This window comes from Macrotis lagotis, chromosome 4 (genome assembly GCF_037893015.1).
Source record: "Macrotis lagotis isolate mMagLag1 chromosome 4, bilby.v1.9.chrom.fasta, whole genome shotgun sequence".
Taxonomy (NCBI): Eukaryota; Metazoa; Chordata; class Mammalia; order Peramelemorphia; family Peramelidae; genus Macrotis; species Macrotis lagotis.
In genome coordinates, this window is record NC_133661.1 from 183105621 (window position 1) to 183121993 (window position 16373).

Below are 16373 nucleotides of genomic sequence, written 5' to 3' on the forward strand. Positions count from 1 at the left end.
TTATTAAAAGTTCATGGATTTCATCTCATTCCTTAGACAATGAAATGGGAGGAGGTGCTTTAGTGTTAATGTAAGATACATATTTCTCTTAACATTTCCTCTACTTCACCAATATCAAGCCTAAACTATAATTTTACTAGAGCTCTGCCTCCAACACATACAAAAAGAAACACTACCCCTTCCTCCTGAAACAAAACCAAGCTGACCAGAATCTAGTTTTCTAGAATTTGGGACAAAAATGGAACTGTGGTAGACTTTCTGGTCACTCCAAAGTAGAAAGGATTTCTATTGCCTCTCAACTGTTTTCTCAGAGATTAAATTTTTTTCTTTTCTTTTGATTTATTATTGTTATTTTTTTAGTCATGTTTGACCCTTTGTAATCCCATTTGGGATTTTCTTGGCAAAGATATTGAAGTAGTTTGACGTTTCTGTCTCCAGTTCATTTTACAGATAAAGGAACCTTTTGATAACTTCCACTCAATACTATTTGGAGGTTTTCAAGTGTTATAACCATAAAACCTTTCAAAGTCCACTTATTTTGCCACAATGACTTAACATCAATTTGACTTTTAAAGGGATAGATCAATTCTGTAGCTGCTGGAGAGACAGTGGTGCAGGATAACGGAAAAGCTCTGAACTAGAAGACCTAGATTCAAGATTTACAAATTGTTTTTGTTGGGATCAGTTTCCTGCCAATCCCACCAAAATCAGGGGCTATGTACTAAAGGTAACTTGATTATCTGGAGAAATATCAAAATAAATCTTGGCATAAATTACCTCAAAATAACCAGGAGTGCAGTTAGGATCCATTTAAACTGTCATTTGTATGAATAACTTAAGAAGTTGTCCGTCGGAGTAAGAAATGCTGCAACATTTATAGACATGGTGCTACCTGCAGACAGATAACACTGTTTTTGCTGAACTGCTTAAATTGTTCATTAAAAATTCTGGTGCGTCCAAGACTCTGGAATTCATGCTTTCAACAAGTCAATTTGGTTTTTTTCATGTTTCCTGTTTTGTCTTCTATTCTTCCTATGGAAAAGCAAATAATGATGGGTGAAGGAAATGAAAGACAGATAAAACAAGAGATACATCAGCAAAGGGTCTGATGAATAGTATAATAGTTATATCACTACTTTGAGTAATCTAACTCTAAATCAGAAAAAAATGTTCTTTGGAATATGTATAAAACTTAATTTTGGATAAAATGATCCTTTTACTTCCTGATGAAGCAGGAGGGTGAAAATTACCAGGAAAATTAGCTGTACCATATCAGTCTAAGAGATATTCCTATTCTCTTAACAGTTCATAAACAAGTCTCAGAATAGTTCTGTTCCCACATTTCACTGGAAGCTAGTTGAGTGTAATTACTAAAGTCAAAGGTATACTAGAAGTCACATCAACAAAAAAATGTACTACATATTACAAATGGAAAGGATATATTGTCATACATGGTCTTTGACCTAAAGCAGCTGAATCAGAGATTAGGAAGACTATACATAGGCCCATTTTGGTCACATGACTTTCAACTTCAACCTAGAGCTCAATCACAGGACTGAAAGTCATCACATAATGATGTAGGGACAGTTACATAGTTTAATGGTTAGAGTACTGGACCTGGAGTCAGGGAGACTCAAGTTCAAATCTAGCCTTAGACGTAGCTGTATGATCCTAGGAAAATAACATAACCCTGTTTGCCTCAGTTCCCTCATCTTTTTTTTGCAAGGCAAAGGGGGTTAAAGTGGCTTGCCCAAGGTCACACAGCTAGGTAATTATTAAGTGTCTGAGACCGGATTTGAACCCAGGTACTCCTGACTCCAGGGCCAGTGCTTTATGCACTATGCCACCTAGCCACCCCTCAGTTCCCTTATCTTTAAAATGACCTGGAGGAGGAGGAAATGGCAAATCACTTTAATATTTTTGCCAAGAGAACCTCATGGACAGTATGGCCCATGGGGTCATGAAAATGTCTATGTGTGAACCAAAACAAAGAAAGGTTTATATGGTTCTTTTAGGCTGTAAGATAGTTGATTGCCAGTTTACCCTAGCAGTTTCAATTCTTTTAGATCCTTTCCTAGCATGAAAGTGGATTGATTGAAATCAGTCAGAAGATGAGCATCTATGTGCTGCTGATGAAGAGTAAATGGAACTAAGATTGCTGGACTCCAAACCCCCTTAGGGTTGCCATCATTCTAAATTTAACCAGACAAGCCATTGAGTGCTGTTTAGATTTAAGGTATGGTTTTTAAAGTTTTCATGTTAACTTTAGAACCTGTCTGGTTATGAAATATCACAAAACAGGTCAGGGATATCAGAAATGGAGGACACAAGATTACAAAAAGTTAATCCTGACCATAAAAAAGATTTCAACTTGGATTACAGAATTTAGAGCTGGAAGGGACCTTAGAGATCCTTTAATTCAATCCCCTTATTTTATTAATAAGTAAACTGAAGTAGAGAGGTTAAATGGGTTACCCTAGGTCATATGTGAGGAAAGCAGCAGAAACATAATTGGAACCCAGCCCTTCAGATTGCAAAAAACAGGGTCTCCCAAAAGTATCAGTGCAATTTCAAGCTTTAATAACTTCGGAAGTATAAATGCTACAAACAAATAACACTTAAAAATTATTTAAAATTTTAAAATACTGATATGTTTCTTATGAAAATTCAACATAGTCACCATCTTGTGCTATAAATACTTCATTTGCAATTTCAGCCACCGTTTCTTCGTTCACTCGAGGTCTCCCTGATCTAGGCTTGTCATGAATTGAGCCAGTCTCCTTGAATTTTTTCATCCAGTTGTTAATTAAGTTTCTGTGGGGAGCTTCTTTCTTATAATAGGAAGCAAATTTTCTTCTTACAGCTGTTGCTGATTTAAGTTCAGCTAACCAGAGAACACAGTTGACTTTTTCTTCAATGTTTGCCATTTTCAATTTGAGGGACTAAAATTTAAAAAAATTAAAATTAAAAACTTATGCAAATTCACAAAACTAAGGGTAAAAGAAATTTAAATTTGGAGAATGCAGTGCAATGACTGATTAGAAACCTGTGTTCAAACCCTTCTTGGAGATGTTGTGTAACTATAGGCTATTAAAGTAAACCTCTTTGAACCTTAGTTTCCTCTTCTTTAAAATGGGTATGATTTAACATCTAGAAGTAGCTAAATAGCAACAGACCAGGAGTCAAACACTTGAGTTCAAATCTACATCAGTTGACAACAGTGAGACCCTGGGTGAGTCACTTAACTATTCTCCCTCAATTTTCTCATCTTTAAATGAGGAATACTAAGAGTATCTACTTCCCAGGGTGGCTGTGAGGATAAAATCAAGTATTTGCAAAATGATTTGCAAATCTTAAGGATTATCTAAATGCTAGCTTATTATTATTATTGATGTCAAATTAAGTATTTGCAAAATGACTTGCAAATCTTAAGGACTATCTAAATGCTAGCTTATTATTATGGGTGTCAAATTAAATATTTGCAAAATGATTTGCAAACCTTAAGGACTATCTAAATCTAGCTTATTATTATGGATGTCAATTTCCATATTAATATGAATAGCAATAATATACATTATCTCTGTAGTATCAACAATTCCCCTATTGATACGTCTAATAGAAATAATATCGAGCATGATATGAATACTATATAATATCAACCCAATATTATCCATATAAATGATAAATAATAAGACTACCATATTATCTTTATGAGGGGCGGAATAAAGGGTAATGCAAAGTAAATATCTAGTGGTGATGAATATAAATTCACATATTCGATGAACGTTAGGGGTGGCTGGGGGTCCTTGGGAACCTGGGAGCTCCTCACTGCGATGCACCACCCTGCATTGTGCAGAGATGGCAGCTGGTACCCAGAGAGAGAGGAAGTGACTTACCTAAGACCACACAGCAGCCACTGTCAGGCAGAGGCTTAGATGAATACTTCGATTTATATGAATTTAAAAAATATGAAATTAAAAACCCTCCCGCTCCTCCGCCTTTTTCCCTGGCTTCCTCTCTCGGCCGTGCTCTCCCCCTCCCCCTCCTCTCTCTTTGCCTGAACCCCCTCCCCTAGAAGGCTGACTGAGGTTACGGCGGCGCTTGCGCAGTGAGCGGATACGGCCGCGGAACTACGGCGGCTCCAGCTCCGCGCGCGAATTAGAGTTAGAACCGGCCCTACAAGTCGCGGCATCCAAAGCATTTGGGCCCGATTATCCCCTCCGGCGCTCTCTGGGGAGGTTGGGCGGAACGAAGAGGGCCGGAACTCTCAGGCCGAAGCCTGGTCCGTCTTTTTTTCTCGTCCCCGCTTCCTGTTAGTCTCTCACCGCAGCAACTGCTTGCGTCACCTCCCGGACTTCCAGAGATAGGACAGGAGGGACACGTCTCCCTAAGCGGGTAGCGCTCTTCGGCGCGTCTCGTTCCGCCCGGAGGCGGTAGACGGGGGACTCTACCGCGCCTGCGCCGGGCGAGAATCCCGTGGCGGGGCGGGCGGGGAGCTCCTCGGGGCTGCTGCGCAGACTCCAAGACTCGCGAGTGTCGGCGTGGCGGCCTGGGTGGTCGTTAGTGCGCATGCGTGGGCACAGCACCGCTCGAATGGTGGTGGGGTCCGGCCGAGGAGCGAGCGGTGCGGGCCGCGGGCAGGACGGCGCAGCCATGCCGGCCTCCGTGGCGTCGGTGATCTCGCGCTTCCTGGAGGAGTACATGAGCACCACGCCGCAGCGCCTGAAGCTCCTGGACGCCTACCTGCTCTACATCCTGCTGACCGGAGCGCTGCAGTTCGGCTACTGCCTCCTCGTGGGCACCTTCCCCTTCAATTCCTTCCTCTCGGGCTTCATCTCCTGTGTGGGGAGCTTCATCCTGGCGGGTAAAGATGACCACCGGCGACGGCGCGAGGCCCGCGGGGGCTCGCCTTACTCCTCCCTCCCCGCCCCTTCCGGTCCCGCCTCTCTGGGCCTCAGTTTCCCCTGCCTAGAATGAAGGGTCTGGACCGAAGCTGCAGTCCATGGCCCCCTTGCTGGGTTTTTGGTAACCTGAGGCACAGAGACAGTGAGTGAGCTCACTGGCTCTTCTAGAAAGGCCTTTCTGTTAGACCCCAGTGCTCACCCCCACTCCATTCCTGACCTGTCCCCGTTCTCATCCCGCCGAGTCGGGGGACCCCCGCTTTAAAACCACAGATTCGGTGAAATCCTCATTCCTCCAGATGGCTTTTCTTTCCAGCAGTACTCCGATTTCATTCATCAACAAGTAGTTTACAAAATTCAGGCCCAGTCTCTGGTCATGCCTTAGGGTCGAGCTTGGATTCTGGAAGACTCGAATTCACATGCTGCCCTTGTTGACCAGAAAATTTAGTAAACATTTTTTTAAGCACCCACCACGTGCCAGGCACTTGCAAAAGGGTGGAGATTCAAAAAGAGATAGAAACCGGCCTCTGCCCTCAAGGGGTTTACAGTCTTATGCTTGCCAACAAATATATACAATGCAAACTTTATACAGAATAAAAAGAAAATAATTAGCAGAGGGGTTTGGCAAGACTTCTTTAGAAAGTGAGATTTTTTAGCTAGGCTTTAAAGGAAGCCAGAGAGGGCAGTTTCTTCAGCTGTAAAATGAGAATAATGGTACCAAGTTCCAGGGAATGCTGTAGAGATCAAATGTATTATTTGTAAAAGACTTTGGCACAGAGTAGATGTTTATTAAAAGATTGTTTCCTAATTAAACAGTATGTGTAGTCTGTAAGTACTTGCTAACTTTTAAAACTAAAACTAGGAATCTTTTTTTATCTTTGCTTTGAACCTGTACTTGAATTTCATACATTCATCCTGGGCAACCTCTTTATGAGACCATAGGGTTAGGTGACTTGTCCAAGGTCACACAGGTCGTCCTGACTCCAGGGTAGGTGCACTACATCACCTAAGTGCCCCCTCTCTTAAACCATTTTTAATGTAGCTGTATGTCTCTGTATATTTCTCCTACCTTTAAAACAAAATAATGTTTGCTCTTTTCTATAACCCACACAATTCTGTACAGAAGTTGTATGTAGCAAATAGTTGATGAGTATTTGTTGTTTTACTGATATGATGGAATTTCCTGCAAGTACTTATAGTTAGTTATAGTTCCTTAGAGTGGGAAGACCCATAAAATGACATTCCAGGGAAATCCAGAACTTTTTCTAAGTTTATTCTAGTTGAATAATTTGTCTTAGAATTTGATCATAGAACATAAAAGGGACTATTAGTACTATGTCCAATCCTGTCACCCTGTACCTGAGGAAAACTGGCCCAAAGATAAGTTCTGTCATAATCAAGTAATAATTTTAATATAAAATCCTAATAATGTAACTTGTTAATATGTAATAATGTAACTTATTACATTATTAATAGAAAGTGGGGTGGCTAGGTGGCGCAGTGGATAGAGCACCGGCCTTGGAGCCAGGAGTACCTGGGTTCAAATCCGACCTCAGATACATAATTACCTAGCCGTGTGGCCTTGGGCAAGCCATTTAACCCCATTGCCTTGAAAAAAATCTAAAAAAAAAACCAAAGCAAAAAAACCAGGAATAAAAAAAGGAAAGTAAGTTACTTGAGGGCAAGAACAGTTTTCACTGTTGTTCTTTCCATCCCCAGCTCTAAGCAGTGTTCCTTACATATATACACACACACACCCCTAATTAGAGGCTTAATAAATACTTTTTGATTGATAGCATTACACTCTTGGAGATTGTGGGACATTTAAACATAAACCAGCATCCCCTATTCCAGGCATAGTCTGTAACTTCACTTTATGGGGACTTTCCTCCAGTGATACAGGTTGCAACTCATCCATAATTTGGGAAGTCTTTGAGAACTTCCTATGGCTGTCTGTTTTATTACCCTATGATCACCCTGGTCATTTTTTTTTTTTAACATTTTAGCCAAGCTGGCTCTTGGACCAGACATAGCTTTGAGCTTCTTAGAAATACTCAGAATTGTACTTTGCTGTCCTAACCACACAATCCAGCATCACTTCTATGCCACATTGAAGCATTGGAAAGAGTCTGTAACAAGCTCCTCCTACCAGTGCAGAACTATACCACCATTGCAATATGTTGTCTGAGGGAGTCTCTGGGACACTGAGAAGTTGGTCAGTGAATCTGCAAATATTTATTAAGCACTTTTTCTTTGCAAACCTTTATGCTAAGTGTTGAAGATACAAAGAAAGGCAAAAACAAAAACAACCCGTGCTCTTAAGGAGCTAATACTTCAGTGGGAGAGACAACATACATAGTAAGGTAGATGTGTGTGTGTGTGTGTGTATGTATACATAGTGTGTACTAAATATACATGTGGGCATGTGTATATGCATATAATGTATGTGTTGTACATATGCGATAATTTGGAGTCAATGGGAGGTACTAGCATTAATGTTTTTTCTTTTTAATTTTAAGTTCTTACTCCCTATGAAGAAAATTTTCAATGTATTTTCATATTAGATATGGCTATATTATTGCAAAAATACTCAATTTCACATGCATTTTGCATGTGAAATTATGCTTCAATTTTCATTTAGTTCATTTAGTTCTCTGGAGAGAGTTAGTATATTTTTCATTGTGAGCCCCTTGTATCATTTGTATTGATCAGAGAAGCTATAAATTTTTTACAGTTGATCCATCTTTACATTTCTGTTACTGTGCACAATGATCTCACTTAGCATCAGTTCATGTATTGGTAATTAGTCATATTCATCTCTTCTTGACCTATTTGAGGTTTTCTTCACAAAGATACTGGACTGGTTTGCCATTTGCTCTGCCAACTCATTTTACTTAAGAGAAAACTGAAGTAAAGAGAATTCAATGATTTACCCAGGGTCACATAGCTAGTAAGTGTCTGAGTCCAGGTTTGAACTCAGGAAGGGTCATGTTTTGACTCCAGGCCAGTACTCTGATTTTGAAATCAACTGCAGTATCAATTCATATAGATCTTGTTATGTTTTTTTCTCTTAATCCCCATCATCATTTTTTTATTGCACAATATTACTCTATCACAAGCATATACCACAATGTGTTCATTCTTCAATTGTTAAGCATCTCCTTGGTTCCTAGTTCTTTGTCATCACTAAAAAAACTGCTATAAATATTTTTTGTATAAGGAACTTTTTCCTTTTTCTTTAATCTCTTTGGGATACTGACCTAATAGCTTTGTCAGAGGGCATGCACATTTTTATAGGGCATTCAGCATAGTTCCAAATTGATCTCCACAACTGCACCAACAGTTTATTCAAGTACTTATTTCCCTCATCTTTTATATTCATTCATTAGACTTTGTTTTATTGTTTCTTTAAGTCTGATGAAGTCATTCGCTTCCACTTGGCCAATTCTAATTTTTAAGGATTTTCTTTTCAACTTTTGTACTTCTTCTTACCATTTGATTATTTCTTTTTCTTTGTTCTTTTCTATAGTGAACTTTTGTGCCTCTTTTGCTAAGTTTTTAATTTTCTTCATATTTTTCTTGAGTTACTCTCTTTTCCTACTTTTTCCTTTTATTCTTATCTCTTTAACTCTTTTAGGAATTCTCATTGGGCTTGTATCTAGTTATTCCTACCCCTTTGAGGCTTTGTAGCTATTTTCACTCTATTTTTCTTGTCTTCCCTGCCACCATGGTAACTTTTTATGGTCAAGTTCTTTTTTTTGTTTGCCTATTTCTTGACTTTGAACTTTTTTTTAGGTTTTTTTTTTTTGCAAAGCAAATGGGGTTAAGTGGCTTGCCCAAGGCCACACAGCTAGGTAATTATTAAATGTCTGAGACTGGATTTGAACCCAGGTACTCCTGACTCCAGGAGGGTGGTGCTTTATCAACTGCGCCACCTAGCCACCCCTGAACTTTTTGTTAAAGTTGGGCTCTGCTCACTTGGGGGTTGAGGAGGCATTGTCACAAAATTTAAGCTTTTTTGTATTGTATTTTCAGAGGTAATTCAGAGGGTCTACACATTTTCTGTTTTTTTTTTCAAAGTGAGTGATATGGGGGACAGGTATGGTCAGTGTTTTTATGTTCCATACTCTGGTCTTAGCAGGAAGGGCTCGTGTTCTCCTGCAGCCATAAGTGCTAGTGGTCCTCTCTGCCTTGGAATTTGAACCCTGTTTCCTTATGACTTGACCACAAGCACTCTCTCTGCCTTGGAAATGTGATCCAGAATTATGTATACGCCCTTGAATTGCCACTCAGCTCCAGCTGTACCCAGTAATAGCAAAAGATCCCCTCTAATCTCTTTCATTATTTGACAATCCACCTCCTCTATAGTCCTCTCTGGACCAAGAGCTCTGAAAGCTGCTACTGCCCTACTACAGCTTCTTCAGGGCCTGTCAGGGCTGCATGAGCTGCCTGCTGTGGGGTGTGCTCTGGACTGGTCCCCGCCCTGGGGTCACAAACCTCTTAGACCCAACCTCTAAATTATCTTAAGTTGGAAAAATTTCTCACTCTGATCTTTGGTTGACTCTACTGTTCCAATATTTGATTTGAGGAGTTATTTAAAAATTGCTTGGAGGGGGCTTTTTTAGAGTTCAGTGGGGTTGCTGCCTGTGTTCTGTCATCTTGACTTCACCCTTGAGGAGAGAGAGTTCTAAGTATCAGTGATAGTGAAAGTGCTGAATTGGAGACAATCTCTTTTGAGAAACACCAAGGTCAGCCTCACTATGCATGGAAGGGAATAAAATGTTAAGAAGCATGGAAAAGGAGGAAGAGGCTTAGTTATGAAGGGCTTTAAAAGCTAAATAGTATTTCATTTTTGATCTTGAAGGTAAAGTTTATTCAATAGCATAGGAAGCTCACTTTGGTAGGAGAGTGTTAGATGAATAGGAGAGGGGAAACTAACCATAAGGGTATTTGTACTAATTGCAGGTATGAGATGATGAGGAGTCTGCACTTGGATGGTAGCAGCATCAGAGTGAAAAGATCATGTAAGTGACTTTTGCAGGGTCTCACAACCAGTATGTGACAGAGGCCAGATTAGGGCCAGATTTCCCTAAGGCCAACTTTCTATGCACTATTTCATGCTATTCTATTTATATGACAATTCAATTAATTAATTGTTCTAATCTCTATTCAAACCTAAAGTTCCTACCATACCCCTTTGTTCCCCACCTGTTTAGCTGAAGACTGAAAAAACTGAAGCCATTTATCTTTCTCCCTCATTTCTCATGTACCAGAGTAATCAGATAGCTTCCTCCATTCAGATCTCACATTAAGAGGTGTCTCCTTTTTTATTTTGGAAAACCTTTATAAATTATTTCCATCTTTGCAGATTCCTTCTCCTTCTTTCTACCTTGTTTTAAGGTCTTCAGTCTTTTCCTGTAAACTTAAAAGCATGTCCAAGCTTCTCCCATTCCCCCAAAAAACCTTTACTAGACCCTGTAGTCAGTACTCAGTTAATATCTGTAATAATCTCGTCAAGAGACTTCACTGTAACTTCACTTTATATAGACAGATTCCTTATATTACTACTTTGTTCTTTCTGAGGTTTGTCTCAGCTAAGCTTAAGGTCCTGGAACTAAAAGTTTTCTAAAACGTTTGATGATATTTTACATACTTTGCATTTTTAGGACTTTTAGGGGTAAAAAGATCTGGAAGTTAGAATTCCCAGGGTAGGACTTATTCACAATCTCTTTACATATGCTCTTAAGACCAACCACAGACTTGGATTTCTGGTGAATGCTGATGTTTTCTGGTAGGAGGTAGGATTTGACTTGGTAACATTTTCTTTCTTTTTTTTTGCTAAATGTAGCATAACTTAATTTTTACCCTTTGTATAGTATAAATATTTATGTACATATTTCTCCTCTATTAAAATGTATGTTCTCTAAGTCTCACCAAAAGTCCTGTTTCCGGTCAAATCAGACCATGGGGTGAAATGGTTCTTGTAAAGGCTAGTAAAAGAAATGTCTTTGCACAACACTCCCCTCACTGTAATAAACATAATTGTTCAAGTCATGTCTTTATTATATGACACCATGGTTCTCTTCAATTAGAAAGGACAAACATTGTCATCATAAAGCAGAGTTATCAAACAAGTAATCCCTACTAGACACAGTAAGAACCAGATTAAAACATTGAGGGGGCGGCTAGGTGGTGCAGTGGATAAAGCACGGGCCCTGGAGTCAGGAGTACCTGGGTTCAAATATGGTCTCAGACACTTAATAATTACCTAGCTGTGTGGCCTTGGGCAAGCCACTTAACTCCATTTGCCTTGCAGAAACCTAAAAAAAACCCCAAAAACATTATTGAGGATTATTTAACAAAAATATACAGAAAAATATAATTAATAGTACATTTAAAAACCTAGTTCTGTATCCTGTTACAGAGGATCCTTATATATGATTGGATTAATGACCCCTCTTTCTATTGGAGTTTGAAAAGGGATGAGAGGGGCGGCTAGGTGGCTCAGTGGATAAAGCACCAGCCCTGGAGTCAGGAGTACATAGGTTCAAAATCTGGTCTCAGACACTTAATAATTGCCTAGTTGTGTGGCCTTGGGCAAGCCACTTAACCCCATTGCCTTGCAAAAAAAAAAAACCTAAAAAAAAATAGGGACGCTAGGTGGTGGAGTGGATAGAGCACTGGCCCTGGAGTCAGGAGTACCTGAGTTCAAATCCGGCCTCAGACACTTAATAATTACCCAGCTGTGTGGCCTTGGGCAAGCCACCCCATTGCCTTGCAAAAAACTTAAAAAAAAAGAAAAGGGATGAGAGTAAAAGGCCATACTTGTGGAAGCCAACTTGCTACAGAAGGCTTCATCCATTCTGTTTAGCCTTTTGCTTTTTTAAAAAGTAAATTTTATTAGTCTTAGGCTTTTATATTACATTTCCTAATGTGGTCCTCCTTCCTCAAGAGGCATCCATTGTAACAAAGAAGAAAAAAAATTACAGTTTAGCAGAATTAAACAATACAGCATAAAATTCTTGCCATCTTCAATATTCCACTTCCATATTCTTCCATCTCTGCAAAGAATCAGGGAGAGGAACTTTATCTCTGAATTCATTTTTGGCCATTAAACATTTGAAGCATCCAATTTTGATTTTTTTTTACATGATTTTCATCATTGTTTATATAGCTTTCCTGGTTCTATTTACATTACATTAGTTCATGTCAGTTTGCCCTTGCTTCTCTCTCTGTTATTCATGGCTTCTTCAAGAAGGGTAATCCATTATATTCATGTGCATCACTTATTTAGTCATTTCCTAATTAATGGGCATGATATGTTGTTTATAGTTCTTTTCTAAGATAAAAAAAACCCAATTGCTATAAATAGTTTGGTGTATGGTGGATCTTTTATATTGAGCTCCTTGAGAATCCATGCTTATTAATGGAATCTTGGGTTAAAGGATAAAGACATTTTAGTTACTGCTTTGAACAGTTCTCAAGTCCCATTAAGCCCTGATCATCTGAGTTTTCTTGGCATCATAGCCTTGTTATTATATTTAGTACTTGCTGCCCAGATCATATAGAGTCTCTGGTGGCTAGATCAATGATATGAAGGTCTAGAATAGTGGGTAGTTATTATCAGCAAAACATATGATTTAGAGTCACAATGAACCTTAGAGATCATTTTGTCTGGTCATCTCATTTTATAGGTGAAGAACCTTAGGTCACTAATTAAATGACTTAAGTCTCACAGGTAGCAGGGTTGGGATATGAACCCAGGCTCTTAGAATTTCATACTTAAGTATCACTTTAAGATTTATAAGTGCTTTTCTCACAACACTATGTTGTAGATAGTACAAGTATTACCACTAGACGAAGAAAACTAACCACTGAATTTCAGAGAGGTTATGTGACTTTTCCTAGGATCAGAATCAAGACTTGAACCTAGGTCTTCTAATTCTAAGACTGGCATTTTTGATTATATCACACTTGTACTGATGATTTTTTCTTTTTTTTTTTTTTTGATAGGCTATAAGGAGATTAGTCTCTCTGGAATCTCATACTTCCTTTTCCCCCATTCTCTGTCCTACCAATACTTAAAAGCTGCTTTGGAAGAGATAAGATGGAAAAGTCATAAATAGATAATTTTTACATAGTAATGGATAATAAATATTAAATAGGGGTACAGGTGGAATTCAGAGGAAGGTGAGAAATCACAGGATTTATAGAGGGTAAAAATCTCATACACAGGAAGTGAGATTTGAGGTTACTTTTGAAGGATGGGTAACAAATATTTATACTAACCATTAGGAACTGTAAGGTGAATAATTGGCATACTTTGTCCACAATGAATTTATAATCATTTCAGTATATATGGGCTGCTTGATGCTGCAGTAGAGTACTGAGCCTGGAGTCAGGAAGACTCATCTTCTGGTTTTAGCTATCTTGCCAACTTGTCAGTAATCAAAATTTACATTCCTTTGGACAGTGCACCTGCAGGTAAGGATTTGAATACCCTGTGGTGAACTGAAAGAAAGGAAGGGAGAGGAGAGGAGAAAGGATCTGTATTGCCCTACTGGCCAGCAGTGCAGATGGCAGAAGGTAGAGCAAGAATGAGGAGTGAAGAATAATATGATTTTGCTCATCTATTTAAAAAAAATACAGTGGAGAGAATTGTTGGGTAAGGATGGACAAGTACAATGAGACCTAATTATATAGCAGACCTTGAAGGGATTGGGAGTTTATATCTTATTTAAATAGGCAATTGGGAACTAATGAGGTTTTTTTAGTAGTGTAGTGATATGATCATAGCAATGTATTAGGAAGGTTTATTTGGATAATAGGGAGAATATATTAGAAGTTTAAAATTAGAAAGAAAACAGGTATTTGGAAAAAAAATCTTTGTAGCAGGTTTCTTTGAAAAAGATATGTCAGAAGGAACAACTTCATAAGAAAAGTTATTTGCAGTAATTAAAAGATCAAAGGAAGAGGTTTAGGCTGTAAGCAACCATATGAAAAAAATGCTCTAAATCACTAATAATTACAGAAATGCAAATTAAATGTCTTTGAGATTCCACTTTTTACTCTAAATGCAATCTGAGTAAATTGGCAAAGTTGACAAAAAAAAATGAATGTTATTGAAAGGACTTAAGGAAATTAATGTTTCTGATATTGGTATCCCTATGACTTTGTCCAGTTGTTCTGGAAAGCAATCTGGAACCAGAGTCAAAAAATCACTGCCTTTGACCCAATGATACCACTCTAGGTTATACAACAAAGGGTTCAAAGAGAGAAGTAAAGGACCCATATGTCCAAAAATTATAACAGCTCTTTTTGTAGTGACAACTGAAAACTTAGGGAGTGTGTCTGTCCATCATTGAGGAATTAAGATAGATGAGTACAATGAAATAATATACTATTAAAATAATGAAATGGATGGTTCCTTAGAAAACCTAGAAGAATTTATATGATGATGCAGAGTGGAGTGAGTAGGATTAGAATGATTTATTTAATAATAACTTTATAAAGACAAACAACTTTGAAAGACTTAAGAATTCTATCTATACATTAACCAACCTTGAATCTAGAGGACCATAGACATGCTGTTTCTTTTCTTTTTTTAAAAAATTATTTGTTTTTCCAACTACATGCTATGGTAGTTTTTAACCTTTCTTTTTTTAAACAAGGTTTTGAGTTTTTCTCCCTCCCCCTGACAGAAAGCAGTCTATATTGATCATACTGTGAGAAAAGAATCAGATCCAAATGGAAAAAAAAAAACTTAGAAAAAAAATGATATAATACATTAGACAACTTTTAAAAATTAGAGATAGTAAACTTTGGTTTTCATTTAAACTCCACAGTTCCTTCTCTGGATATGGATGGTATTTTCCATCATAAGTTTTTTAAAATTACCTTTGATTTATTGTACTGCTGAAATGAAGAAGTCCATCATGATTGATTATTACCCCAAGTTGTTATTGTGTATAATGTTTTTCTGATTCTGCTCATTTCATTCAGCATTAATTCATGCAAGTCTTGCCAAAGTTTTCTGAAATCTTGTCCCTCATGATTTCTTATGGAACAATATATCACATTCATATACCACAATTTGTTCAATCATTCCCCAATTGATGGGCATCACCCTCATTTTCCAGTTCCTTGCCACCTCAAAAAGAGCTGCTATGAATATTTTTGACAGAGACATGCTGTTTCTGATATAGAGGTAATGAACCCAAGATACAGAGTAAGACATGTTTTTGGACATAGCTAGTGTGAAATTTGTTTTACTTGGCCATGTGAATGTTAGAAAATGTTAGAAGGTTTTTCTTGTTTTTAGTTAGAGCTAGAGTAGGAAGGAAGAGAGCTAGGCTATGATAAAATAGCAAAATAAAAGAAAAGCAGGTTATGAATATTTTAAAATGCACAGAAAAGAATAGTAGAAAGGCCAGAAAATTGAATCTTGGAATTTTTTTTTAATATTTGAAAGAAAAAGTAGAATACAACAGCAATCCTAATTTCATGTACAAATGTCTTCCTCTTTTACTATCTTTATGGAAATGCCCGTTTTTTTTTATTTTTAAGTTCTTAATAAAAAAAAAGAAAAAAGTAGAACTATTGAACAAAGGATGTTTTGAAAAGGAAACTTTTCTTAAGTAAACTAAGGCCAGAAAGACCAATTGAATCATTGTAGTAGTCTTGGTAAGGAGATGAAGGCAGGGTAGAGGCAAGTAAAGGCAAGTAATCAATCCCAAGACTAGTCTCATGAATTCAAGAACATTGAAGGCCAGGTTGTTGTGATTATTATTTGGCAAAAAAGCATAGAGCAGAGTGTAACCTTTAAGGCTTGCCCTCTGCTTCTTATTTTTTCCCACATATATGTTTAGAAAGTATAAGAATTATCAATACAGGCAACTGCAAAGATAATGCTGGGCAGGCAAGCCTGACTACCTGAAGTGGTAGGACACCCTGGAGAAGAGACAGGAGGTGGCATTATGCCAGACAGATCAAATCACCACCACACCTCAAACATCACTTTGCCTCAGTCTTCATTGGAGACAGCTAAGGATCCTGAACCCAAGGGCCAAGGGAATAGCAATATTTTCTAAACTGCTGACAGTATGCTAGCTCAGTCTCTATAGCCATCAGTGAGGGAAGCAGATACTGTAGAGAAAGGAACCTCTTCTCCTTCCTGCTGACCAACTGCTACTTAAAGCAAGTGAGCCCACGAGCCCTTGGAGTTTTAGCAGTCCCTTTTCCATTTGCCCAGTTGTATTTTTAAAGGAATTATCTTAAGTCAATTTTTCTGTTTTCTCCAAGTTGTTGACTCTCTTCTGCATACTTCCTATTTCTTTTCCCAATTTTTCTACTTGATTTTTAAAATCCTTTTTGTCTCTTCCAAGAGGACTTTTTGGGCTTGAGGCCAATTCATATTCCTCTCTGGGGGCTTTACATATAGACCTTTTTTCCAGCATTGTCTTCTGAGAAGTT

The 16373-nt window shown here is 38.1% G+C and overlaps 1 protein-coding gene across 1 annotated transcript in view; it reads left to right on the forward strand.

The window, feature by feature from the left end:
- Positions 1–4504: 4504 nt before the first annotated feature.
- DAD1 (defender against cell death 1) overlaps positions 4505–16373 on the forward strand; it is a 30809-nt gene continuing 18940 nt past the window's right edge. Inside the window, exon 1 of the mRNA XM_074234910.1 lies at positions 4505–4864. Within this exon, the coding sequence (XP_074091011.1) occupies positions 4570–4864 (295 nt within the window). The 5' untranslated portion in view covers positions 4505–4569. The remainder of the gene's footprint in view (positions 4865–16373) is intronic.